General features: G+C 42.1%; 1 protein-coding gene across 4 annotated transcripts in view; it reads left to right on the forward strand.

Annotated features, from left to right (window-relative positions):
* LOC100306788 (fibroblast growth factor 12) overlaps positions 1 to 27878 on the forward strand; it is a 162080-nt gene that overhangs the window by 20851 nt on the left and 113351 nt on the right. The window contains exon 1 of one of the 4 annotated variants that reach the window (XM_014213398.2): positions 11930 to 12339. The exons of 2 other annotated variants lie outside the window; for them this stretch is intronic. In XM_014213398.2, the coding sequence (XP_014068873.1) occupies positions 12198 to 12339 (142 nt within the window). In that variant the 5' untranslated portion in view covers positions 11930 to 12197. 4 annotated transcript variants of the gene reach the window in all.

Genomic DNA, 27878 nt, shown 5'->3' on the forward strand with positions numbered 1-27878 from the left:
TTTAGAATTTCTTTGTCACGAAATGCGTTGTGCTCGTAACCCTTATTTACCCTTTCGGATAGTGTCTTGAACGCACGAACAAAACACCGCTATTTGGATATAACTATGGATTATTTGGGACCAAACCAACATTTGTTATTGAAGTAGAAGTCCTGGGAGTGCATTCTGACGAAGAACACCAAAGGTAATAACATTTTTCTTATAGTAAATCTGACTTTGGTGAGTGCTAAACTTGCTGGGTGTCTAAATAGCTAGCCCTGTGATGCCGGGCTATCTACTTAGAATATTGCAAAATGTGCTTTCACCGAAAAGCTATTTTAAAATCGGACATATCGAGTGCATAGAGGAGTTCTGTATCTATAATTCTTAAAATAATTGTTATGCTTTTTGTGAACGTTTATCGTGAGTAATTTAGTAAATGTTTAGTAAATTCACCGGAAGTTTGCCGGGGGTATGCTAGTTCTGAACGTCACATGCTAATGTAAAAAGCTGGTTTTTGATATAAATATGAACTTGATTGAACAAAACATCCATGTATTGTATAACATAATGTCCTAGGTGTGTCATCTGATGAAGATCATCAAAGGTTAGTGCTGCATTTAGCTGTGGTTTGGGTTTATGTGACATTATATGCTAGCTTGAAAAATGGGTGTCTGATTCTTTCTGGCTGGGTACTCTGCTGACATAATCTAATGTTTTGCTTTCGTTGTAAAGCCTTTTTGAAATCGGACAGTGTGGTTAGATTAACGAGAGTCTTGTCTTTAAAATGGTGTAAAATAGTCATATGTTTGAGAAATTGAAGTAATAGCATTTCTAAGGTATTTGAATAACGCGCCACAGGATTCCACTGGCTGTTACGTAGGTGGGACGATTTCGTCCCACCGACCCTAGAGAGGTTAAAATCTGACACAGCGGTTGCATCAAGGAGTAGTGTATCTATAATTCTTTAAATAATTGTTATATATTTTGTCAACGTTGATGATGAGTATTTTTGTAAATTGATGTGCTCATTCACTGGAGGTTTTGGTGGGAATACATTTTCTGAACGTCACGCACCAATGTAAAATGCTGTTTTTGGATATAAATATGAACTTGATCGAACAAAACATACATGTATTGTGTAACATGATGTCCTAGGAGTGTCATCTGATGAAGATCGTCAAAGGTTAATGCTTCATTTTAGCTGTATTTTGGGTTTCTGTGACACATCTCCTTGCTTGGAAAATGGCTGTGTGGTTATTGTTTGTCTATGTACTGTCCTAACATAATCTAATGTTTTGCTTTCGCTGTAAAGCCTTTTTGAAATCGGACAATGTGGTTACATTAAGGAGAAGTGTATCTTTAAAATGGTGCAAAATAGTCATATGTTTGAGAAATTGAAATTATTCGATTTTTGATGTTTTGTTTTTCGCGCCCTGCTGTTCCATTGGACGTTGGCTAGGCGTTCCGCTAGCGGAACGTCTGTTCTCAACAGTTAATAGGAGACTATTCTAAAAGCAGTAAAACATGGCATTGCATGAATAATTATGTAATTTCCCACAACATTTCCTCCCTTTTGAGGCTGTCTCACCCTAATAGAAAATTACTTTAAAGTATTTTCATTATACAAGCATTAACATGAGGGGAAAGAGGGAAAAGGATAGACTATCTTTCACGTTGTACATTACATTTATAAATAACCTCCATTGTCATTGAGTTTCATACCTTCACATAGTGCGATTCATTCTCAGAAAGGGGAAAGGCACTTATGAATTTAAACATCAGTACATAATTTATCACCACACACAAGGCAATCAAAAATATTACTAAGCCATACATCAACCAATGAAATATTGTAGCTCCCATAACACCAAACAATGACTGAAACCATCCAAACGGATTCCAATCGTTGTCTGGTTGGTGTTCATTTGTGAGATCACCACTGAGCTCTTTTAGACGCTCCACTACAACAGTCAAGTTACCTTCACCATGGGGTATAAATGTACAACAATGGTCACCTATCATTTGGCACACTCTTATGCAAACATTCTGTCTCAAACACATGCCCCGTATGTACTTTTCCTCCGGCTAGAAATACATTTTGCACAATGAATCATTCTATCTAACCCATAACACGTTAGTTAGTCACGCTACTGCTAGTCCACTTACATAGTTATAAACATATTAAAACATGCTCAAGTCAATTGTACTGTATCATCCAGAAAGCCATATGTATTGATGCGCTTTAACATTAGAATTCTGATAACATGATAAAACAAAATCCCTACTATAAATGTTATACAACCCAAATGAAGAATGACAGACTCAACATGAAGCACTGAAGACTATCACTCAAATTCAAGACCCTCAACTTAGCACACACCAACACAGTTAGAATGTACATTTACAAACAGGGGACCATGTATAGACAGTTTGTACTACTTATTACCTGTATTAACTTTTCTCATTGCAGCCCCCAGTTATCCCTGTCATACATGAAGGGAACATTTCGGTATTTGCTGTATGACTGATGAGGAACGTTTGTAAAATTCGCGGACGGCGCCGGGCCGTGCACCGGGGCCAGATCTTCCGGGAAGTCATCGAACGAAGTCTCTCAGACGTTCGGTTTCCGTTTAATACAATTTTTAAATTTTGGTCATTTTTCACCTGTCACGGAAAATAACAGCAGAGGGCGAATGGAGGGCACAAGGAATCATATTGCAAATGTAACAAACATCACCAATCACAACGTGGCCTTTTCTCCTAAACGGAAAAGACTTCGAAGACAAAACTTGGCGAGCATAGGTTTGGCATAATGGGCAGTTGGCCCCGAACAAGATGGAGTCGGGGCCTCAACGCTTTTTGAGTTAAGGCCCTTTTTCTGGGATTAAAGGTAAAAAATGAAAATAGAGTGCTAATTTGACCACTTCACATCAAAGTACATGAGCCTACAGTGTCAGAAAAAAAAGAACCAGACATTTACCTATCTTCATTTAAGAGAAATCGTACAATGTACATTTGGTAATGTTCAAAAAAATTAGTTTTTTTCCCAACAAGTTACAGATCCAGTTGCAGTGTGTTCAGATGAATCCGTTAAGGCGGGTTTCGGAGCTCTGCGATATTTCTGTGATTTTCTGAAATAACACAAACTCATTCAACCCTCTGTAAATAAGTCAGTTCTTAACGTAAAGACTTAAAACTCAATATTCTATAAGAGCCTAACCCAAGGAGGATATGTGTTTACTTTCAGCTTCCTGTGTCAACCAGAAGTGCCTTAAAATGGTGTCATAGGTGCTGTTTGGAAGAGTTAAAAAGGTCAGATCTTTCCACAACTTCATATGTGTGACTTGGCAACCCTCATGAACTGTAAATCAGTCATTTATCCCATCAGATGTCAAAGAAAAGCTTACACACAGCTGGTGTCAGGTGGAATGGGCCAAAATTCACCCAACTTATTGTGGGAAGCTTGTGGAAGGCTAGCCAAAACGTTTGACCCAAGTTAAACAATTTAAAGGCAATGCTAGCAAATGCTAATTGAGTGTATGTAAACTTCTGACCCACTGGGAATGTGATGAAAGAAATAAAAGCTGAAATAAATCATTCGCTCTACTATTATTCTAACATTTCACATTCTTCAAATAAATTGGTGATCCTAACTGACCTAAGACAGGGAACTTTTACTAGGATTAGATGTCAGTAACTGTTAAAAACTGAGTTTAAATGTGTTTGGCTAAGGTGTATGTAAACTTCCGACTTCAACTGCACATGCACATTCAGAGGCGGCGCTTCTTGTGGCCAGTGATTTTAATGCAGGGAAACTGAAATCTGTTTTACTTAATTTTTACCAGCATGTCACCTGTGCAACTAGAGGTTTCAAAACTCTTGATCACCTTTACTCCACAGACAGAAACACATACAAGGCTCTCCCTCTCCCTCCCTTCGGAAAATCTGAAAAATTCCTGCTTACAAGCAAAAACGCAAACAAGTACCAGTGATAAGCTCAATACCGAAGTGGTCCGATGAAGCGGATGCTAAGCTACAGGACTGTTTTCCTAGCACAGACTGGAATATGTTCAGGGATTCATCTGATAACATTGAGGTGTTTACCACAGTTACCGGCTTCATCAATACATCGACGACATAGTCCCCACAGTGATCGTACGTACATATCCCAACTAGAAGCCATAGATTACAGGCAAAATCAGCACTGAGATAAAGGCTAGAGTTGCCGCTTTCATGGAACGGGACACTAATCCGGATACTAATCCGAAATTCCACTACGACTTACGACAAGCCATCAAACAAGCAAAGTATCAATACAAGACTAAAATCGAATCCTACTACACTGGCTCTGACACTCTTTGGATGTGTCAGGGCTTGCAAACTATCACGTACTACAAACAGAAACTCAGCCACGAGCTGCCCAGTGACGCGAACCTACCAGATGAGATAAATTCCTTCCATGCTCGCTTCGAGGCAGGCAACACTGACCCATGCATGACAGCACCAGCTGTTCCGGACAGCTGTGTGATCTCGCTCTCTGTAGCTGATGTAACAAATTTAAACAGGTTAGCAGTCACAAAAGCGAAGGGCCAGACGGATTACCAGGACGCATACTCAGAGAATGCACTGACCAGCTGACAAGTGTCTTCACTGACATTTTCAAACTCTCCCTGACCCCGTCTGTAATAGTTACATGTTTCAAGCAGATCACCATAGTCCCTGTGCCCAAGAATGCCAAGCTAACCAGTCTAAATGGCTATTGCCACGTAGCACTCACATCTGTAGCCAAGAAATGCTTTGAATGGCTGGTCATCGCTCATATCAACACCATCATCCAGACAACATGAACCCACCAATTCGCATACTGCCCCAACATATCCACAGATGGTGCAATCTCTAATGCACTCCACACTGCCCTCTCCCATCTGGACAATAGGAACAACTACAGTGCATTCGGAAAGTATTCAGACCACTTTTTACACATTTTGTTACATTACAGCCATTTTCTAAATGGTTTAAATAGTTTTTCCCCAACCAATCTACACAATAGCCCTTAATGACAAAGCAAAAACAGTTTTTTTTTAAATGTTTGCTGATTTATTTAAAAAAATATTTACTTAAGTATTCAGACCCTTTACTCAGTACTTTGTTGAAGCTCCTTTGGCAGCGATTACAGCCTCATGTCTTCTTGGGTATGACGCTTGGCACATCTGTATTTGGGCAGTTTCTCCCATTCTTGTCTGCAGATCCTTTCTCCCATTCTTGTCTGCAGATCCTCTCAAGCTCTGTCAGGTTAGATGGGGAGCGTCGCTGCACAGCTATTTTCAGGTCTCTCCAGAGATGTTCATTCAGGTTCAAGTCTGCGCTCTGGCTGGGCTACTCCAGGACATTCAGAGACTTGTCCTGAAGCCACTCCTGCATTGTCTTGGCTGTGTGCTTAGGGTCGTTGTCCTGTTGAAAGGTGAACCTTTGCCCCAGTCTGAGGTCATGAGCACTTTGGAGTGGGTTTTGATCAAGGATCTCTCTGTACTTTGCTCCGTTCATCTTTCCCTTGATCCTGACAAGTCTCACAGTCCCTGCCACTGAAAAACATCTCCACAGCATGATGCTGCCACCACCATGCTTCACCATAGGGATGGTGCCAGGTTTCCTCTAGATGTGACATTTAGCATTCAGGCCAAAGCGTTCAATCTTGGTTTCATCAGATCAGAGAATCTTGTCATGGTCTGAGAGTCCTTTAGGTGCCTTCTGGAAGGTTCTCCCATCTCCACAGAAGAACTCTGGAGCTCTGTCAGAGTGATCATTGGGTTCTTTCATCATCTCCCTGACCAAGGCCCTTCTCCCCCGATTGCTCAGTTTGGCCTGGCGGCCAGCTCTAGCAAGAGTCTTGGTGGTTCCAAACTTCTTCCATTTAAGAATGATGGAGGCCACTGTGTTCTTGGGGACCTTCAATGCTGCAGACATTTTTTGGTACCTTATGTAGACAAGTGTGTGCCTTTCCAAATCATGTCCAATCAATTGAATTTACCACAGGTGGACTCCAATCAAGTTGTAGAAACAGGATGCACCTGAGCTCAATTTCAAGTCTCACAGCAAATGGTCTGAATACTAATGCAAATAAGGTATTTCTGTTTTTATTTTGTCATTATGGGGTATTGTGTGTAGATTGAGGGAAAACATTTATTTAGTCAATTTTAGAATAAGGCAGTAATATAACAAAATGTGGAAAAAGGGAAGAGGTCTCAATACTTTCCAAATGCACTGTATGTGAGAATGGTGTTTATTGACTACAGCTCACCGTACCATAGGGCCCTCCAAGCTCATCCCTAAGCTCTTGGACTGAACACCTCCATCTGCAACTGGATCCTGGACTGCCTGACGGGCAACCCCAGGTGGTGAGGGTAAGCAACAACACATCCGCCACACTGACCCTCAATGGGGGCCCCTCAGGTTCGGTATTTAGTCTCCGCCTGTACTCCCTGTTCACCTACTACTGCGTGGGCGCACACGACTCAAATCAAATCAAATTGTATTTGTCACATGCGCCGAATACAACAGGTGTAGACCTTACAGTGAAATGCTTACTACAAGCCCTTTACCAACAATGCAGTTGGTTAAGGGTAACAAATAAATAAAGAGCAGTCGGAAAAGAACAATAGCGAGGCTACATACAGTGGGTACCGGTACAGAGTGGGTTTGCTTGGGCACCGGTTAGTCGAGGTAATTGAGTTAATATGTACATGTAGGTTGAGTTATTAAAGTGACTATGCATAGATAATAACAGAGTGTAGCAGCAGCGTAAAAGAGGCGCGGGCAATGCAAATAGTCTAGGTAGCCATTTGATTAGATGTTCAGGAGTCTTATGGCTTGGGGGTGAAAGCTGTTTAGAAGCCTCTTGGACCTAGACTTGGTGCTCCGGCACCGCTCCAACATCATCATTAAGTTTAATGACGACACGACAGTGGTAGGCCTGATCACAGAAGATTAGGAGACAGCCTATAGGGTGGAGGTCAGTGACCTGGCAGTGTGGTGCCAGGACAACAACCTCTCTCAACGTCAACAAGAGAAAGGAGCTGATCGTTGACTACAGGAAACTGAAGGCCGAGCATTCCCCCATCCACATCGACGGGGCTGTAGTGGAGCGGGTCAAAGGAGCTTCAAGTTCCTCAATGTTCCAAGTTGCAACGTTAGCACAAATACTGTTCATCGGTAGCTTCATGAAATGGGTTTCCATGGCCGAGCAGTCGCACACAGGCCTAAGATCACCATGCGTATTCCAAGCGTCGGCTGGAGTGGTGTAAAGCTTGCCCCCATTGGACTCTGGAGTGATGAATCACGCTTCACCATTTCTATTTGTATTTATTATCGATCCCTGTTCGCTGCTGCCATTTACTGCTGGCATGAGTTACTTGATAATAGAGTTCCATGTAGTCATGGCTTTATGTAGTACTGTGCGCCTCCCATAGTCTGTTTTGGACTTGGGGACTGTGAAGAGATGTCTGGTGGCATGTCTTGTGTGGTATGCATGGGTGTCTGAACTGTGTGCCAGTTGTTCAAACAGATAGCTCGGTGCATTCAACATGCCAATATCTCTCACAAATACACAAATACCTGTAGTGATGAAGTCAATCTATGAGTTACTTGATGTGAAATAGATTTCCATGTAGTCATGGCTCTATGTAGTACTGTGCGCCTCCCATAGTCTGTTTTGGACTTGGGGACTGTGAAGAGATGTCTGGTGGCATGTCTTGTGTGGTATGCATGGGTGTCTGAACTGTGTGTCCGTTGTTCAAACAGATATCTTGGTGCATTCAACATGTCAAAATCTCTCACAAATACACAAATATGAAGTCAATCTCTCATCTACTTTGAGCCAGGAGAGATTGACATGCATATGATTAATTATTAATGTTACACTCTGTGTACATCCAAGGGCCAGCTGTGCTGCCCTGTTCTGAGCCAATTGCAAATTTTCTTAGTCCCTCTTTGTGGCATCTGACTACACGACTGAACAGTAGTCCAGGTGCGACAAAACTAGGACCTGTAGGACCTGCCTTGTTGATAGTGCTGTTAAGATTAAAGAGCAGAGCTTTATTATATAAAGACTTCTCCCCATTCTAGCTACTGTGCTATCAATATTTTGACCATGACAGTTCATAATCCAAGGTTACTCCAAGCAGTTTAGTCTCCTTGACTTGCTCATTTTTCACATTATTCATTACAAGATTTAGTTGAGGTTTAGGGTTTAGTGAATGATTTATCCCAAATACAATGCTTTTAGTTTTTGAAATATTTCGGACTAACTTATTCCTTGCCACCCATTCTGAAACTAACTGCAGCTCTTTGTTAAGTGTTGCTGTCATTTCAGTCGCTGTAGTAGCTGACGTGTATAGTTTTGAGTCATTCGCATACATAGACACACTGGCTTTACTTAAAGCCAGCGGCATGTTGTTAGTAAAGATTGAAAAAAGTATGGGGCCTAGACAGCTGCCCTGGAGAATTCCTGATTCTACCTGGATTTTGTTGGAGAGGCTTCCATTAATGAACACCTTCTGTGTTCTGTTTGACAGGTAACTCTTTATCCAGAATATAGCAGGGGGTGTAAAGCTATAACTTATACGTTTTTCCATCAACAAACTATGATCGATAATGTCAAAAGCCGCACTGAAGACTTAACAAAAAAGTCCCCACAATCTTTTTATCATCAATTTCTCTCAGCCAATCATCAGTCATTTGTGTATGTGCTGTGCTTGTTGAATGTCCTTACCTACTTACCTAAAATCGTTCTGAAAGTCTGTTGTCAATTTGTTTACTGTAAAAACAGTATTTTTTCCCCAAAGTTTACTAAAGTTTGGTAACAGGCTGATTGGTCTGCTATTTGAGCCAGTAAAGGGGGCTTTACTATTCTTAGGTAGGGGAATAACTTTTGCTTCCCTCCAGGCCTGAGGGAACACACTTTCTAATAGGCTTAAATTGAAGATATGGTAAAAATGGGTATCAATTTCGTCCGCTATTATCCTCAGTCATTTTCGATCCAAGTTATCAGAGCTTGTCGTTGTTGATAGACAACAATCATTTTTCACCTTTTCCACACTCACTTTACGGAATGAAAAATTACAATTCTTGTCTTTCATAATTTGTTCAGATATACTTGAATGTGTAGTGTCAGCGTTTGTTGATGTCATGCCTAAGTATGCTAATATTTCAAATGAAAAAAGAATTAAAGTAGTTGGCAATATCAGTGGTTTTTGTGATGATTGAGCCATCTGGCCCTGAGTCAATACATGTTAGAATCACCTTTGGCAGCGATTACAGCTGTGAGTCTTTCTGGGTAAGTCTCTACAAGCTTTGCACACCTGGATTGTACAATATTTGCACATTATTCTTTTTTAAATTCTTCAAGCTCTGTCAAGTTGGTTGTTGATCATTGCTTGACATCCATTTTCAAGTCTTGCCATAGATGTTCAATGCTGATTGAAGTCAAAACTTCAATGTCGTCTTGGTAAGCAACTCCAGTGTATATTTGGCCTTGTGTTTTAGGCTATTGTCCTGCTGAAAGGGGAATTTGTCTCCCAGTGTCTGTTGGAAAGCAGACTGGACCAGGTTTTTGTCTAGGATTTTGCCTGTGCTTTGCTCTATTCTGTTTCCTTTTATCCTACAAAACTCCCTAGTCCTTGCCAATGACAATTTAACCTTTATTTAACTAGGCAAGTCAGTTAAGAACAAATTCTTATTTACAATGACTGCCTACCCCGGCCAAACCCGGACGATGCTGGGCCAGTGCCCCTATGGGACTCCCAATCACAGCTGGATGTGATACAGCCAGGATTCAAACCAGGGACTGTAGTGACGACCCCTTGATGCAGTGCCTTAGACAGCTGCGCTACTCGGGAGCCCATAACATGATGCAGCCACCACCATGCTTGAAAATAAAAGAGTGTTAATGTGTTGTTGGATTTTCCCCAAATATAGCACTTTGTATTCAGGACACTATTTATTTAACCTTTATTTAACTAGGCAAGTCAGATAAGAACAAATTCTTATTTTCAATGATGGCCTAGGAACAGTGGGTTAACTGCCTTGTTCAGTGGCAGAACAACAGATTTTTAGCTTGTCACCTCTGGGATTCGATCTCGCAACTTTCCGGTTACAAGTCCAACGCTCTAACCACTAGGCTACCTGCCACCCCTTAAATATGTTCAATAAGGAACCAACAACGGTCTTGGGATATCAAACAACAGCATAGGTAAGTGTGAAGACAGGTACACATGTCAAAATGGCGGAGATCATTTTTTAAATGGTGGGGTTGCTCTTTGCTTAAAGATAAACTTCCAATTTTGGCTTAAAGAACATTAAATGGGGTTTACACAACCCATATTTCTTGACAAACCCTACTTGTTTTACCAAGAATATATACAGTAGCGTTAAGGAGTGGTGCTAGTAAATAAATAAAGTTACCAGCACAGCACACCCTTTGTCCTGTCACCTCATTACCTGTATAAAAGACACCTGGGAGCCAGAAATCTTTCTGATTGAGAGGGGGTCAAATACTTATTTCCCTCATTAACATGCAAATCATTTTATAACATTTTTTACATGCATTTTTCTGGATTTTTTTGTTGTTATTCTGTCTCTCACTGTTCAAATAAACCTACCATTAAAATTATAAACTGATCCTTTCTTTATCAGTGGGCAAACGTACAAAATCAGCAGGGGATCAAATACTTTTTCCCCCCACTATACATTACAATTAGCTTATTATCATTATCGAAATTAAGGTTCTCATTACCCGAAACGTACCTAAACATGATGTGATAATGAGAAATGTGTGTTCGGTAATGAGAGGGCCCTTAGCTCAATTTGTAAACAATAGGATACAGATTATTATGAGTCATCAAACAATATTGACAACATCACTGAAGCCCATTCATGCTTCCATGTTGGTAAGGTAATGGTTTTTTCTCTCCCAATTTGAGATTTTTAGCTGTTTCGGTAACAAGAAGGCCAAGTGGGGTATAGGGGGTGTCTGAGAATAAGAACCTCCTGGTGAAGGTATATAAGCAAATACATTTACTTAGCATGTGCTCATCTAAGGACTACTCCTCTATATGATGCATCATTGGTGAATAAAACTTTATTTAAAAACTGATTGGAGTTTTTACAGGAACTTGAAAAAGTGTTACGTTAATGAGACACGTCCACAGACACTGTGTTTGTACGTAATAAATGTTATAGTTTAATGTAAACTTCAACTAGTATACCAATTTTATGATTTATGGACAAACTACAGCACCATATGTTGTGTTGTATTCAAATAACTTTTTTTCTAAAGTAACATTTCCAAAAATTCCCTGTAATGAGGATATTCAGGGGAAAATGTAAAATTGATATAAGATAAAACACTTTGCCAAAAACTAGCCATCTTAGTCTTTAGAATTTTCTAATTTCTGCAGATACATGATGGTTTTGTAACTGAATTACCCCCCCCCCAAACGTACTTGAAGATCACTCATAGAAAAAAACAGTGTTCAAACATACACTGACTTCCATATTTACCCACCCACACCCTGGTTACCTAACGAAGACATACTTTCTTTAATATGTCCCCAGTTTCTCTGATGTCTTGCCTCTGTCATTGTTCACTGGGAATTTCCTCTAACAGCACTTTCTCCACGTAAACACAGATATAAATAGTTCCCACCATGCAGTGACGCCCATTTACACTCTCAGAATAGACCCTATCCATTTCTATTTCCTGGCGTGCCGGGGTCAAGGGATCACATATCCACATAGTTAAACCGTTTGAATAACTCCTAATTGTGTTTGACGCATGGCGTTACACACACGGAACAGGGAGGTGTGCAGCTGTCCCGCTTGACAAAGGTTAAAAGGTTGACTCCAGTGTCTCATTGCAGTGTTAGATAACCTTCTCGTAAAGCCAAGGCGTGTATGGAAGCAAGCTTGTGTGTGCTACAGGAGCCTGGAGAGAGTGGTGGTGGTGAGGTGGGGGTTTAGGGAGTTAGAGTTTTAGTGTCGCGGCAGCCAGGGCTAAATATGGCCAGGCAGACACACACCGAGTAGACTAGGACTGGTCAGCTAACCTAACCCTTTACAAGTGACATGGACAACTGACTTATACAGGTGCAGAGGGGTTGTGTAAACAGGGGCAAAGGGGGGCGATAGCAGATTAATTAAGGGGTACGAACTGTGTTTTTATGGACGTCTCAGAGAGAGTTGAGGAGACAGAAATGACTCTTTCGCTTGGTAGCCTGTTCCGACGGTTGCTGTCCAAAGACAGTAAGGGAGAGGAGGAAGACGAGGAGGAAGGAACAGCAAAACCGGACAGCGATGAGCAGGGTGAGTTCTCTCTACTCCAAGCCAGGGGTTTCAAACTCATTCCATGGAGGGCCGAGTGTCGGCAGGTTTTTGTTTTTTCCTTTCAATTAATACCTAGACAACCAGGTGAGGGAAGTTCCTTACTAATTAATGATCTTAATTCATTAATCAAGTACAAGGGTGGAGCGAAAACCCTCAGACACTCGGCCCTTCGTGGAATGAGCTTGACACGTGCTCCAAGCCATCCGCATAGGCTCAGACTGAGTAGTTGGCGATAGTGTTCAGTAAGCTAGCTGTAGTAACGAAGTTAACTCAGTGCACGCTCATGTGAGGAGTAACTTTCCTGAGACCTGAAAACTTGCATTAGCTCCAACCTAGATGACTAGGATTTATATCAACAGGCTGAGGCAGTCTTGTGGAATTGGTTCAATGGAGTTGGTTCAGTGCACACTCACATAAGGAGTAACATTGCAGTGTGCAGTGCGATATCCAAGATGGCAATCCAAGATGGCAGCATGTCAAGTCATTTGTCTGTCACTAGTAGATTTTAACCTACAAATAACCTATTAATTTATGGTGGAGCAAATCTACAATTTCCTTGTGGTGTAGTGCAAACTGTTTAGTTTTGCTGGTGTAAAGATCGCGGGTCTCCGTCAACTCGGATAAAAATATTTTTTTATATTTGCACTTCTTTACTTGAAGTTTACCCAAGTAACCCTCTCTATGGCTGGCCTGGGTTCTATCCATAGCTTTCCCTCTGCGGAGTGTCTCGTCCAAGCTGATCCTCTTCGCTCTCAGCCTGGCTGTCAGAGGCAGCTAAACAATCCGCAACCCGTTCTCTCAATCGACCTCCCACACCCAATCTATTTACACATGCACACACTCACATACAAACTCATAGATACACACAGTCCCTCTCTCCCCTTACTTTTCCTTGGCCTCTATTTCTTACATCTCTCAGAGAAAATGACAATTTTCATGATATTACTTTGTGCACTGACTTTACTGAACTCAGGAGAAAACAAACATTGCCGCTGGGTGAGTACATCTGACAATGTGCTCTCCCGTCCATTAGACATTTTGTCTGCGGGAACTCGCTCTTTTTCACTCGGTCCACTCGTCCAAGTGCCGATGCATTTGTGGCATGATGTGAACAGTACAAACTTGTGTCACTACCAAAGTTTAATAGTTTTTAAATGACTGTTGGTTAAAGCCGGTGTCTGATGATTTAAAAATATACTAACTCTATTTTATCAATGTACCAATCGGGCTTCAGGAAGAAGCATAACACAATTACAGCAGCCATGAAGGTTTTAAATGATATCACTGAAGCCATTGACAAAAAAACAGCACTGTGTCTCACTTTTTATTGATCTTATCATCAATACTGACAAAACTAAACTAATGGTGTTTTCTAAAGCAAGAAATAGACCTCTGAACCTTTCACCTATTACTACCTGTCAGGGAAATTAGATTGAGACTGTAACCTCATATAAATATATTGGAATTTGAATTGATGACGGCCTCTCTTTTAAATTGCATATTCAACAACTTACAAAAAAATTGAAGCTGAAGTTGGGATTTTATTTTAGGAATAAGGCCTAATTTTATTTTGTATTGTCTGGAAACTCACTTGTAGAATTCGCTTGCAGTAGGTCTCTTAAAAAAGAGAAGCCATTCGAGGTTATTAAACAGAGGTGCCTAGTTATTCTTCTTTTGTTGATATCAGGTAATGTGCAACCTAACCCTGGCCCTGATATGCAATGTCTCCAAACTCCCTCTGATTTTAAATCTAGATCTGGTTTTGGTAATTTTTCATTTAAATGTATGCAGTCTGTTGTCAAATTGATTGGGTTAGGATTTGGGCTAAATCAACTGATGCAATTGTTTTTTCTGAAACCTGGCTCAGCAAGTCTGTTCTTGATAAGGATATTTGTATAAATGGTTGATCGAGTTAAGAAAGGTGGGGGTGTGGCTATATATGTAAAAGACTAAATTCCTTGTAAGTGTGGCAAAGTCTGACTCTATTTGTAAACAGTTGGAATTTCTTGCTTTGAATCTTGAGGTTTGAATCTTGAGGTTTCAAAGGGTCTCTCTATAACTGTGATTGGCTGTTATAGACCCCCCTCTGCTCTCAGTGATGCATTTTCTTCTCTGATGCACCTTATGTCTAAACTTCTTTACAGTGAAATGATCTTGATTGGTATTGGTTAAAGCCGGTGTCTGATGTTTTTAAAATGTTTTGTAATTCTATGAATCTTACCCAGTTAATTTACTCACCCACCCGCCCAAATCTCAAATGTCCAGAGAAATCTACCCTGATTGATTTGATATTGACATAACATAAATATTCTGCGGTTGGTGTTTTTTGTAATGATTTAAGTGACCATTGTGCTGTTGTTGCTGTTAGAAATACTAAGGTCCATAAGACAAACCCACGCTTTATTCGTAAGATACATTTTACGAGTTTTAATGAGCAAGCTTTCTTTCATGATTTGTTTTATTTTGATTGGTGCAAGAATGAGCTTATTCCTGATGTGGAAACTGGAAATTCTTTCATGCTGGTTTTATCCAAATAGTAAACAAGCATGCCCCATTCCGCAGGTTCAGAGTTAAAGGGTGGGATAATCCATGGTTTTCTTCTGAGCTGTCTTATATTATTCACAAACGTAATCTAGCCTGGGCTAAAGCAAGGAAATCATGTTCTGATGCTGATTGGCTTCTTTTTAGGCAGCTACAAAACAAGTGTTATTTTCTTCTCAGGAAGGCCAGGTCTGAATATTTTATGTTTGTTACCACTGATAACCTGAATGACCCTAGAAAGTTTTGGAAGGCAATTAAGACTGTATGGTAAGAGTATTGTTCATGAATTACCGTCATGTGTATTGAAGGACTCTGTTGCTGTATATGACAAAACTGAAATGCTGAATTGTTTCAATAAGTGCTTTGTATTATCTGGTAGGCTGTTTGATTCAGTATCCTCTGTCTCTGTACAACCCTGTGTGGATGAACCAGTGAGGGCAGGTCAAATGTTAAGCTTTTTGCCATTCTCAGTGCAGGAGGTACAGAAAGCACTGAAAACCTTAGATCAGAGAAAGCCTGCAGGTCCTGATCTTCTTGATCCCTGCTTTTTAAAACTGGCAGCTAATTCCATAGCTGAACCCCTTACATATCTGTTCATTGAGATTTATTTTAAACTGCAAAACCCTTATGCACCACTGCACTTTATATACAAGGGTTGGCTGGCCTTCTAGTCAATCGTAGGCTCAGTCACTGGTATACTTTTATTTACAAAGCCATTTTGGGTTTACTACCATTTTATTTGGGCATTTTTATTGTTCAGACGTGGTGGGTACTCTCTTCGTTCGCAGGACTTTATCCTGCTAACTGTTCCAAATGTCCGAACTGAATTTGGTAAAAGGGCTTTTATGTACTCTGCGCCATTGGCTTTGAACTCCTTACAAAATACTTTTAAACTGGAAGAACTTGTCCCGATTGGTGTTTTTAAATCGTTGATGAAGGATTTTGGGGCTGATTCCTTGACCTGTCAATGTTTTTAATTTGCTGTTTTATGATGTTGTTATACTCTTGTGACTTCTGTTTTTTTTACTAGATTACCTGTAGTTTTTCATGTTGTCTGTCTGTAATTGTGTAATGACTTGGTGCTGCTTATTTTGGCCAGGACAATCTTGAAAAAGAGATTTCAAATCTCAATGAGCACCTCCTGGTTAAATAAAGGTTAAATAAAAATTTAACCAGGTAACTTTGAGTCCTGAAAACTTGCGTTAGCTCCAACCTAGAACAAATGCCTAGACTTTCGCTCAACAGGCTGACACAGTCTTGTGCCGCACAGACCCGAGTTCGAACCCAGTCAGTAATAATGCCTATGCACATGGTAACAGCTGTAACATTAAGAGGCCATAATATAGTTGTCATTCACCAGTACAAGTTGAGGTTTCCATGGGCAAAAGTCGTTTAACGTTTTAGGGTTTTGAATAGAAGGCCTGGTTAGTGTAAAGATAAAATAAAAAAGTTTATAAAATTGCCTGGTTAGTTTTCGTGATAGATGATGGTGAATCATGATGATGAGGATGATTATGTGGAAGAGGAGAAGAGGGATGATGTGAATGACTATAATGGTAATTGTGATGATGGTAGTGATGATGAAGAGTACAGTAGTAGCTTGGTCTTAGTGGGATGGCTCGCTCTTTACTATCCATTGCTCCTGGCTTAGATTGCAGGGGTAGGAGTGTGGTTGGCAAGGACTTTGTGTTTGTCTAAGTGGGGGATGAAACTTTCTGTTTTAATTTCCAAATATCAGGGAAAGTAAGTCAGTAGGCTGATAAGAGTAAGCGGTATGATAACGGTAAACAGTAACATGATGATGATGATGATGATGATGATGCTCTCTAAAGTATCTGTGACACTGACCCAGTTCCAACTTGTCCACACCTGCCATCTGCCAACCAAACTTCTTCCTCCCCCTTCTCTCAATGCCGGCAATAGAAAGTACACAAGTACTCAGCACTGTATAAAAATACATTAATTATAAGGAGCTCCGATCACCTCTCATAACTCTGCCCACAATGTCTCACCTCAGAAATATCTCTGTTTGTTAACACCACCAATAGGACAAAGATGCTTGCCCCTAATACGCCCGCATGCACATACACAACATTTGTATTTCTCATACTTTTTATGAGAATATTCTTGTGAGTGGCAATAGTCTGCACATCTGTTCACTGGTAGGCCTATGTGTTGGATCCATAATGGGGGGCCAAAACAATGAGCCACATATGAAATCCATATTAATGAGGCATACAAGATTATTAGGCACATGTGAGAGGCAGAGACAAAGGACCGGAGGGTGCTACAGTGGTGTGAAAAGCGTGGGGTGCGATGACAATTTGTCATTCACTTCTGTCTTGTCTGCCTAATGTGTATGTGTGAGACTGTGTTTGCTGCTCTTTGTGTGTTAGTGGGTGTGTGTCTGTGAGAGAGCTGATTGTTCGTTGCCTATTCTCCCTGTGTGTGTGTGTGTGTGTGTGTGTGTGTGTGTGTGTGTGTGTGTGTGTGTGCGCACGCATCTCTGCGTGTGTGTGCGTGTGCATCAACGGACCTTGACCATGAAGACTGTTATGCATTTATAGCCGGCAGTAGCAGTAGCAGCAGCAGTATAGTTCCTTTTTCTATCTCATTTCAACACTCAAGTCAGAGATTTCATCACCCTGTAAATCTAGCGTGTGCCTGTATGATGTGGTTGTGAATGGAGGAATCTATGGGCATAGATAAAGAGACAAAACTATGGAAATATTGATGGCTATTTTCTAGTGCTATGATGAAACAAAATACATGTTCAGGTTGTCTGTCACGACTTCCACCGAAGGTGGTTCCTCTCCCTGTTCGGGCGGTGCTCGGCGTCGCCGGCCTACTAGCCATCACCAATCCATTTGTTTTGTCTTTGGTTCTTTCACACCTGGGTTCATTTGGTTTAATTTCTGTATGTATAATTTCCCCTGTTGCCTGCTTAGGTTTGTGCGGGATTATACGTGTTATGTTGCTCGTTGAGGTTGTGCCTCAGGTTTATTCACGTTTATACTGAGTGTGTATAAGTTTAGGAGCGTTGTTTTCCTCCTTCCGTGAGTACTGTGTTCTCTTGTGTCGTGGGCAGTTTGGGCAGGTGGCTGCTCCCATTACTTCACTGCTGAAGGGGGGACCGGTGCGTCTGCGGTGGTCGGCTGAGGCGGACAGAGCTTTTGGTCGCCTGAAGGCTCTGTTTACCTCGGCTCCCGTGCTGGCTCATCCGGATCCCTCTTTGGCATTCATAGTGGAGGTGGACGTGTCCGAGGCTGGGATTGGAGCCGTGCTCTCACAGCGCTCGGGTACGCCACCGAAGCTCCGCCCCTACGCTTTCTTTTTGAGGAAGCTCAGCCCGGCGGAGCGAAACTATGACATGGGGGATCGGGAGTTGTTGGCTGTCGTCAGAGCTCTGAAGGTGTGGAGACATTGGCATGAGGGGGCTCAACACCCTTTCCTCAGCTGGACTGACCACCGTAATCTGGAGTAACACAATTCGCAACATTGTCATCATGCAGTCATGAGAAAAGTGAGGAGGGTATTCTGTGTGGCACAGAGATAGGTTGCACAATGTTTACAATAGGACCACAATGAAACTGTAAGCAAAATGTAATTTACACGATTTGTTCTGTATCATATTTAGCAAACAAGCATTGATTTCATACTTTTCAATATTATGAAATCATGAAATGACTCTGCAGTAGGAATGAAGGTAATGTAGTACCCTATGAAGAGAGCTGTGTGTTGTTTGGTGTTTAGTTGCGTTGACTGTACGTGCACGCAAGTACGTAAGAGAGCGACGACCTGCCATCCTTTGATGTAGATTGATGTGATGGGGAGCCAGGGTTCCCCTGTGACAGCTGCATTTGCCTCTGTCCTCAGCATGATACCGCCCCCTCCTGGCTAAATGATTATCTTGCATGGAGTTGTGAGCACATTCACCTGAATAGACGTTAGTAGCCTATAATAGGCCTATATCGGGCAGATTTACATTTATTGGAATGAGTCTTATCCTGGAGGCAGAGATGAGCGATTTCCGCTAGATGTGCCAGCAGCAAAGTAAAAATGGTCTATATCGTAAAAATTCATGAAAACAAAAATGAGCTTTTTGGTCTTAATTTAAGGTTAGGGTTAGGCATTAGGTTTAGTAGAGTGGTTAAGGTTAGATTTAGAATCAGATTTGATAAAAGGAGGTCCCTCTATGTTCGATTCTACTATCCATGTATTGGCTTCACTCTTCTAAAATAACCAGGTATCATGATTTTATGATCTTCTCTTGATATGATCATCTTATTTAGCTGTTCCAACGATTTACATGACGATAGCCCTATGGCCCTAGTGCAGGCTACGTTTCAATGTAAAAAGCCCAACGTTCCTAGAGACAATTTATCTAATGTTATCACTTGGCATACTTAATGTAGAAAAAGCAAAACGTGATTTCATAGTCAAATGCATTACTTGGGCAGTGAAATATAATACCATTAACTGTTTCTCAAAGCTACTGATCGGATCATGTTCTGCGAATGTGTTATTCTACTCACACACATTTCTCTACTCACCTTCTTCTGAACCATAAAGATGTAGCCTATGTCTCTGCCTCATATTTCTGAACAGCTGAAATAAAACCTGCAGCGATTTGAATGCACAAACATTCAAGGCCATTGCTTTGCCAATGTTTGCAATGATGATTAAAACATAACATTAAATCGCTAATTAGACTGTGTGTCTGTGTCTTGCTTGTGTTTGATGTGCTGCTTGATGTAACTCCCCACTTTAGTTTTGCCCTTGAGTTTTGCATTTGCGAGTTTGTACAAACATGTTGATCATTTCCTTTGTGCACGTATGTAAATAGCTGCATGTAGCCTAACTACCTTCCTGAAAAAATAACATGAAATAGAGCTTATTCTTAATAGCCTACTGAGGCGTGGAACGCAATAGTTCAAACATATCGACCATGACCTCCTCTATGTACAACATGAAGTTTGTAGGCTACACCAGACAAAGGCGTTCATTGGCGAATTGGCAGTGGAGCATTGAGGAGCAGCAACGCAGGCAACGGAGTGGGCAGCGGCTACCTAAACAAAAATCATGCACATGCGCAGAACTATCCGTATATTTAGCCACGGCAAATCAGGTTTCCAGAAAATCCGGAACAGCAGCCACTTCGATAATCAATAGCTTCTCATTCTCACTCTGACATGTCCTGGAATCTCTCGCGCCCCAGGCTTTTCGCACCACTATAGCCAACCACCAAGGATGAACAAGGCGCATTACCTCATCCACGGCGATCCTGTCACTCTACCCTGCGGTTTAACTTTGGCGTGCGCGCTTGCAACAGAAGAGACATCGTTTTGTATGCGAATAAAACCGAAAGGAGTCATGGGCTTTGGGAAATTATTCTGACTTGTAGCATAACTTGCAATTCATGGAGCCATGGGTGTTTTTGTTGGAATTCTTATCAATGAAAAATATCTCAAGATGTGTCGGTCTAATCCATCGCGTCCCTTTGTCGATGCTTTTCTGCCGTTTTCGATCTGCTGAGGGAAGCCAGAGATCTGGATAGCACGGTGGTCGACCTGAGGTGGCTATGCTTCAATAACCTCCATCGTAATAGAGCGTGTCAGATTGCGTGAATTGACGAAGGAACACAATAACCCAAATCAATGAAGATTCTGAGGCTTTTCCTGAAGAAAGGTGCGCATATGCTGCAGTGTCTCTGTGGAAAGAGATCGAAGTCGACCACAACCACAAGCGGTGAGACATCTTGCATACTTCTTTCTTTCAGTGCGAGGGAGTCTGTTCTCAGTAGTGGCGTGGGGGGATTTTCCTCAGCAGCGGTGTGCTTTTAGCAGTCTAATTTTCTCAATGGGAGGAACAGTGAGAGACATAAATTTGAAAACAAACAAACAATTAGGCATTATGGTCGACTCATTACCTTTGAGACAAAATGCCTCCTTTATCAGCATTTTTACTCAATCAGTGCGACCAGCTCGACATCTAAAAGTCCTTATTTTCAAATCAGTGGAGTCGCATAAGTGGGCTACTGAGAGCCAGTAATTTCATACCAAATGAGCATCTATATACATTAGCCATGCCACTTATATGATAATATTTCATCATCTTCTATTTGATGTGTAAGCCAATGTGATTTTATCAGAAGACATGTTTGTGCGTTGGAGTATGTCAGTGTGTGGATACGTTAATGGGTGTATGTAAGCCTAGACTTTCAAGTGCAACGTTTCACAGGTCAATAGTGTATTGTGTGTAGGATAGATTGCTTCAAATAGTGGAAGAAAGAAACTGCATTCAGGAATTGTATTCTGGGGCGCTGGTATTCCACCCAGCGAAAATGTCCAAAGTCGCCAAATAGGTGCAGACTTCTATGTAGTAATGGATTGATTGACACAGGAGCTGGCTGTGCAGTATGCTACTGTACCTTTTGGCCATGTGTATATATATATATATAAATAATGAGAGAGATGCATGCAGCTGACATTCAAATAACTACATCAAACTGTTTTTTTCTACTTCTTCTAATACTAAGACCTCAATAAAACAAAATTTACATATATTCTTAGGGTATTTTGACAGGGAGGAAATCAAAGGTGATACAGGCAAGTGGGAGAAAAAGATTGAGAGGTTGGAGTGGGAATTGAACCCTGGTCTCTGGTGAGGAGAGGAGCAGTGGTGATTTTAGCATGTAAATCTTGGTGGGGTAAAACAAAAAAATGTGGGATGCATGCCAGCAAAGCCACTACACAACACCTAAACAATACATGAATTGCACTCAAACAGTGCCTACATATAGCTGTCGCAACAGCAGAGTCCCAACACCTTACCACTGCTACACCTGGCTTTCAGTGGAGCTTATATATATAAAACACTATTTGACGTGTCAAATAACACAATTCTATTACAGAATGTTGTGTGTGCTGAATTTGCACGTGCAAGCCAAGCGCCACCACTACTATCAGTTGCACTGTTAAAGCTGTACAAAAAAAGTATGCAAACAAGCACACACTGGGCCACGAACGTTGTATTTACAACCGCGTTGGTGAAAATAGACCAAGTTATTAGGGTGAGGCACGTGGGCTACTAACAGCTTACTACACAACAGACACTTAGTATTACTTTCTTAGCTACAGTATACATACTTGCATACTATATAATTTATGCAGCAGCATACAAAACATTTTTGGACTCACCTTGTGAAGGTGGCGCAGCGGTCCTTTTGTGGGCAAATCTTATCAAAATCTGTCATTCTCTGGATTTATGGTGGGGGGGACGACACACAGCCACTCCATTGAATAGCAGGCTAACGTTAGTGGTTGCTTTGCCATGCTTGCAGTTAGCCACTGATTCCTTCCAACACACAGCCACTCCATTGAATAGCAGGCTAATATTAGTGGTTGCTTTGCCATGCTTGCAGTTAGCCACTGATTCCTTCCAACACACAGCCACTCCATTGAATAGCAGGCTAACGTTAGTGGTTGCTTTGCCATGCTTGCAGTTGGCCACTGATTCCTTCCAAACGACTCATTGTTGAATTTGCGATTTCAAATCAAATTGTATTTGTCACCTGCGCCGAATAGAATAGGTATAGACCTTAGTGAAATGCTTACTTACAAGCCCTTAACCAACAATGCTTTAAGAAGTAAAAAAAGTGATAAGTAAAAAAATAAAAGTAACAAATAATTAAACAGCAGCAGTAAAATAACAAGCGAGGCTATATACGGAGTACCAGTACAGAGTCAATGTGCAGGCCACCGGTTAGTTGAGGTAATTGAGATAATATGTACATGTAGGTAGAGTTAAAGTGACTATGCATAGATTATAAACGGAGAGTTGCAGCAGTGTAAAAGAGGGGTTTGTGTAGCCCTTTGATTAGCTGTTCAGGAGTCTAATGGCTTGGGGGTAGAATCTGTTAAGAAGCCCTTTGAACCTAGACTTGGCGCTCCGGTACCACTTGCCGTGTGGTAGCAGACAGAACAGTCTATGACTAGGGTGGCTGGAGTCTTTGACAATTTTAGGGCCTTCCTCTGACACTGCCTGGTATAGAGGTCCTGGATGGCAGAAAAATTGGCCCCAGTGATGTACTGGGCTGTAGGCACTATCGTCTGTAGTGCCTTGCATTCGGAGGCCGAGCAGTTGCCATACCAGGCAGTGATGCAACCAGTCAGGATGCTCTTGATGGTGCAACTATAGAACCTTTTGAGGATCTGAGGACCCATACCAAATCTTTTCAATCTCCTGAGGGGGAATAGGCGTTGTCTCTCCCTCTTCATAACTATCTTAGTGTGTTTGGACCATGATATTTTGTTGGTGATGTGGACACCAAGGAACTTGAAGCTCTCAACCTGCTCCACAACAGCCCCGTCGATGAGAATGGGGACGTGCTCGGTCCTCCTTTTCCTGTAGTCCACGATCATCTCCTTTGTCTTGATCACGTTGAGGGATAGGTTGCTGTCCTGGAACCACACGGCCAGGTCTATGACCTCCTCCCTATAGGCTGTCTCATCGTTGTCGGTGATCAGGCCCACCACTGTTGTCATCAGCAAACTTAACGATGGTGTTGGAGTTGTGCCTGGCCGTGCAGTCATGAGTGAATAGGGAGTACAGGAGGGGACTGAGCACGCACCCCTGAGGGGCTCCCGTGTTGAGGATCAGTGTGGTGGATGTGTTGTTCCCTACCCTTACCACCTGGGGGCGGCCCGTCAGGAAGTCCAGGATCCAGTTACAGAGGGAGGTGTTTAGTCCCAGGGTCCTTAGCTTAGTGATGAGCTTTGAGGGCACTATGGTGTTGAAAGCTGAGCTGTAGTCAATGAATAGCATTCTCACATAGGTGTTCCATTTGTCCAGGTGGGAAAGGGCAGTGTTGAGTGCAATAGAGATTGTATCATCTGTGGATCTGTTGGGGCGGTATGCAAACTGGAGTGGGTCTAGGGTTTCTGGGATAATGGTGTTCATGTGAGCCATGACCAGCCTTTCAAAGTATTTCATGGCTACAGACGTGAGTGCTACGGGTCGGTAGTCATTTAGGCAGGTTACCTTAGTGTTCTTGGACACCAGGGACTGTGGTGGTCTGCTTGAAACATGTTGGTATTACAGACTCAGTCAGGGACAGGTTGAAAATGTCAGTGAAGACACTTGCCAGTTGGTCAGCGCATGCTCAGGGTACACGTCCTGGTAATCCGTCTGGCCCTGCGGCCTTAAGAATGTTGACCTGTTTAAAGGTCTAACTCACAGCTACGGAGAGCTTGATCACACAGTTGTCCAGAACAGCTGGTGCTCTCATGCATGTTTCTGTGTTACTTGCCTCGGAGCGAGCATAGAAGCAATTTAGCTCGTCTGGTAGGTTCGTGTCATTGGGCATCTCTCGGCTGTGCTTCCCTTTGTAGTCTGTAGTAGTTTGCAAGCCCCGCCGCAAACGACGGACGTCAGAGCCTTCCCTGTAGCTCAGTTGGAAGAGCATGGTGTTTGCAACGCCAGGGTTGTGGGTTCGATTCCCACGGGGGGCCAGCACAGGAAAAAAATGTATGAAATTGTATGAAATGTATGTATTTACTACTGTAAGTCGCTCTGGATAAGAGCGTCTGCTAAATGACTAAAATGTAAATGTAAAATGGAGCCGGTGTAGTACGATTCAATCTTATTCCTGTATTGACCCTTTGCCTGTTTGATGGTTCGTCAGAATATAGCGGGATTTCTTATAAGCTTCCGGGTTAGAGTCCCGCTCCTTGAAAGCGGCAGCTCTACTCTTCAGCTCAGTGCGGATGTTGCCTGTAGTCCATGGCTTCTGGTTGGGTTATGTACATACGTTCACTGTGGGGACGACGCCATCGATGCACTTATTGATGAAGCCAGTGACTGATGTGGTGTACTTCTCAATGCCATTGGAAGAATCCCGGAACAAATTACAGTCTGTGCTAGTAAAAAGTCCTGTAGCTTAGCATCTGCTTCATGACCGCTTTCTTATTGACCGAGTCACTGGTGCTTCCTGCTTTAGTTTTTGCTTGTAAGCAGGAATCAGGAGGATAGAATTATGGTCAGATTTGCCAAATGGAGCGCGAACAACATAACCTGAAAGGCCGCTCAGCAAGGAGGAAGCCACTGCTTCAAAACCGCCATAAAAAAAGCCAGACTACGGTTTGCAACTGCACATGAGCACAAAGATCGTACTTTTTGGAGAAATGTCCTCTGGTCTGATGAAACAAAAATAGAAATGTTTGGCCATAATGACCATTGTTATGTTTGGAGGAAAAGGGGGAGGCTTGCAAGCCGAAGAACACCATCCCAACTGTGAAGCACGGGGGTGGCAGCATCATGTTGTGGGGGTGCTTTGCTGCAGGAGGGACTGGTGCACTTCACAAATTAGATGGCATCATGAGGGAGGACTATTATGTGGATTTTTTTGAAGCAACATCTCACTTCAGTCAGGAAGTTAAAGCTTGGTTGCAAATGGGTCTTCCAAATGGACAATGACCCCAAGCATACTTCCAAAGTTGTGGCAAAATGGCTTAAGTACAACAAAGTCAAGGTATTGGAGTGGCCATCACAAAGCCCTGACCTCAATACTATCAAAAATTTGTGGGCAGAACTGAAAAAGTGTGTGCGAGCAAGGAGGCCTACAAACCTGACTCAGTTACACCAGCTCTGTCAGAAGGAATGGGCCAAAATTCACCCAACTTATTGTGGGAAGCTTGTGGAAGGCTACCTGAAACGTTTGACCCAAGTTAAACAATTTAAAGGCAATGCTACCAAATACTAATTGAGTGTATGTAAACTTCTGACCCACTGGGAATGTGATGAAAGAAATAAAAGCTGAAAGAAATCATTCTCTCTACTATTATTCTGACATTTCACATTCTTCAAATAAAGTTGTGATCCTAACTGACCTAAGACAGGGAATTTTTACTAGGATTAAATGTCAGGAATTGTGAAACTGAGTTTAAATGTATTTGGCTAAGGTGTATGTAAACTTGGATGGTTGAGGGGCAGCTGTTTGGAACTGTGGGGGGGGGTGGTGTTTGGAGAGCTGGCGGTTGGGAGCTTGGGCCGGTGGCTGTTGGATTGCTGGTTCGGGTCTGCATTTTTGACAGTGTGATAGATCTGTCGACATGCCCTTGAGCAGGGCGTTGCTTCTTTGTGTCGGTCTGGATGTGAGTCTGTTAGATGAATAATGTGATACAGTTGTTGAGCTGCTTCACTGCAAGTACATTGTGTTTTAAATATTCAATATATAAAAATAAACACACACACACACACACACACCTTTACACATAATTTGCTGCTGCTACTGCTGCTGCTATTATTATCTATCCTCAAGCCTAGTCACTTTACCTTGCCTATGTACGTACACTATATATATATACAAAAGTATGTGGACACCCCTTCAAATTAGTGGATTCTGCCCATTTCAGCCACACCCATTGCTGACAGTTGTATAAAATTGAGCAGACAGACATGCAATCTCCATAGACAAACATTGGCATTAGAATGGTTTAACTGAAGAGCTCAGGGACTTTTTAAACGTGGCACTGACATAGGATGGCAACTTTCCAAGAAGTCCGTTCATCAAATTTCTGCCCTGATAGAGCTGCCCCGGTAAACTGTAAGTGCTGTTATTGTGAAGTGGAAACGTCTAAGAGCAACAATGGCTCAGCTGTGAAGTGGGAGGCCACACAAGCTCACAGAATGGGACCGTCGAGTGCTGAAGCGCGTAGCGAGTAAAAATCGTCTGTCCACGGTTGTAACACTCACTATTGAATTCCAAACTGCCTCTCGAAGCAACGTCAGAACACTAACTATTCGTTGGGAGCTTCATGAAATGGGTTTCCATGGCCAAGCAGACACACACAAGCCTAAGATCACCATGCGCAATGTCGAGTCGGCTGAAGTAGTGTAAAGCTTGCCGCCATTGGACTCTAGCGCAGTGGAAACGCCTTCTCTGGAGTGATTAATCACGCTTCACCATCTGGCAGTCCAACGGACAAATCTGGGTTTAGCGGATGCCAGGAGAACGCTACCTACCCGAATGCATAGTGCCCACTGTAAAGTTTGGTGGAGGAGGAATAAAGGTTGTTTTTCATAGTTCGGGCTAGGCCCCATAGTTCCAGTGAAGGGAAATCTTAACGCTACAGCATACTACGACATTCTAGATGATTCTGTGCTTCCAATTTTGTGGCAACAGTTTGGGGAAGCGCTTTACTGTTTCAGCATGGCAATGCCCCTGTGCACAAAGAGAGGTCCATACAGAAATGGTTTGTTGAGATCGGGTGTTGAACTTGACTGGCCTGCACAGAATCCTGACCTCAACTCCATCGGACACCTTTGGGATGAATTGGAACGCCGACTGCGAGCCAGGCCTAATCGCCCAACATCAGTGCCCAACCTCACTAATGCTCTTGGGGCTGAATTTAAGCAAGTCCCCACAACAATGTTCCAACATCTAGTGGAAGGCCTTCCCAGAAGAGTGGAGGCTGGTATAGCAGCAAAGAGGGGACCAACTTCATATTAATGCCCATGATTTTGGAATGAGATGTTCAACGAGCAGGTGTCCACATACACTACATCACCAAAAGGTATCTACCTCATACACCCTGTATATTGCTCCATTCTTGTGTATTTTTATTTTATTCCTCTTGTGTTACAATTTAATTTTTAACCTCTGCATTGTTGGCAAGGGCTCGTAAGCAAGCATTTCACAGTAAAGTCTACACCAGTTGTTTTCTGCGTATGTGACAAATACAATTTGATTTGTTTCACTCAATTGGAGAGGACACACCAAAGTAGGCATAATAAGGCCACATTTCTAGGACTCAATCTACAGTGAAGACATGCCTTGGAGAGTAGGACATTTTATTTCAGGTTGGGTTTAAATGATAAAATGGCCCTAATTGAGACCGTGTTGGTTATGCTCAGATAAGGAGATATGAAGAGTTTACAAAACGCTATACAGTATATACATTTTCAGAAATGTTGGT

This window comes from Salmo salar, chromosome ssa09 (assembly GCF_905237065.1).
Source record: "Salmo salar chromosome ssa09, Ssal_v3.1, whole genome shotgun sequence".
NCBI classification, from domain to species: Eukaryota; Metazoa; Chordata; class Actinopteri; order Salmoniformes; family Salmonidae; genus Salmo; species Salmo salar.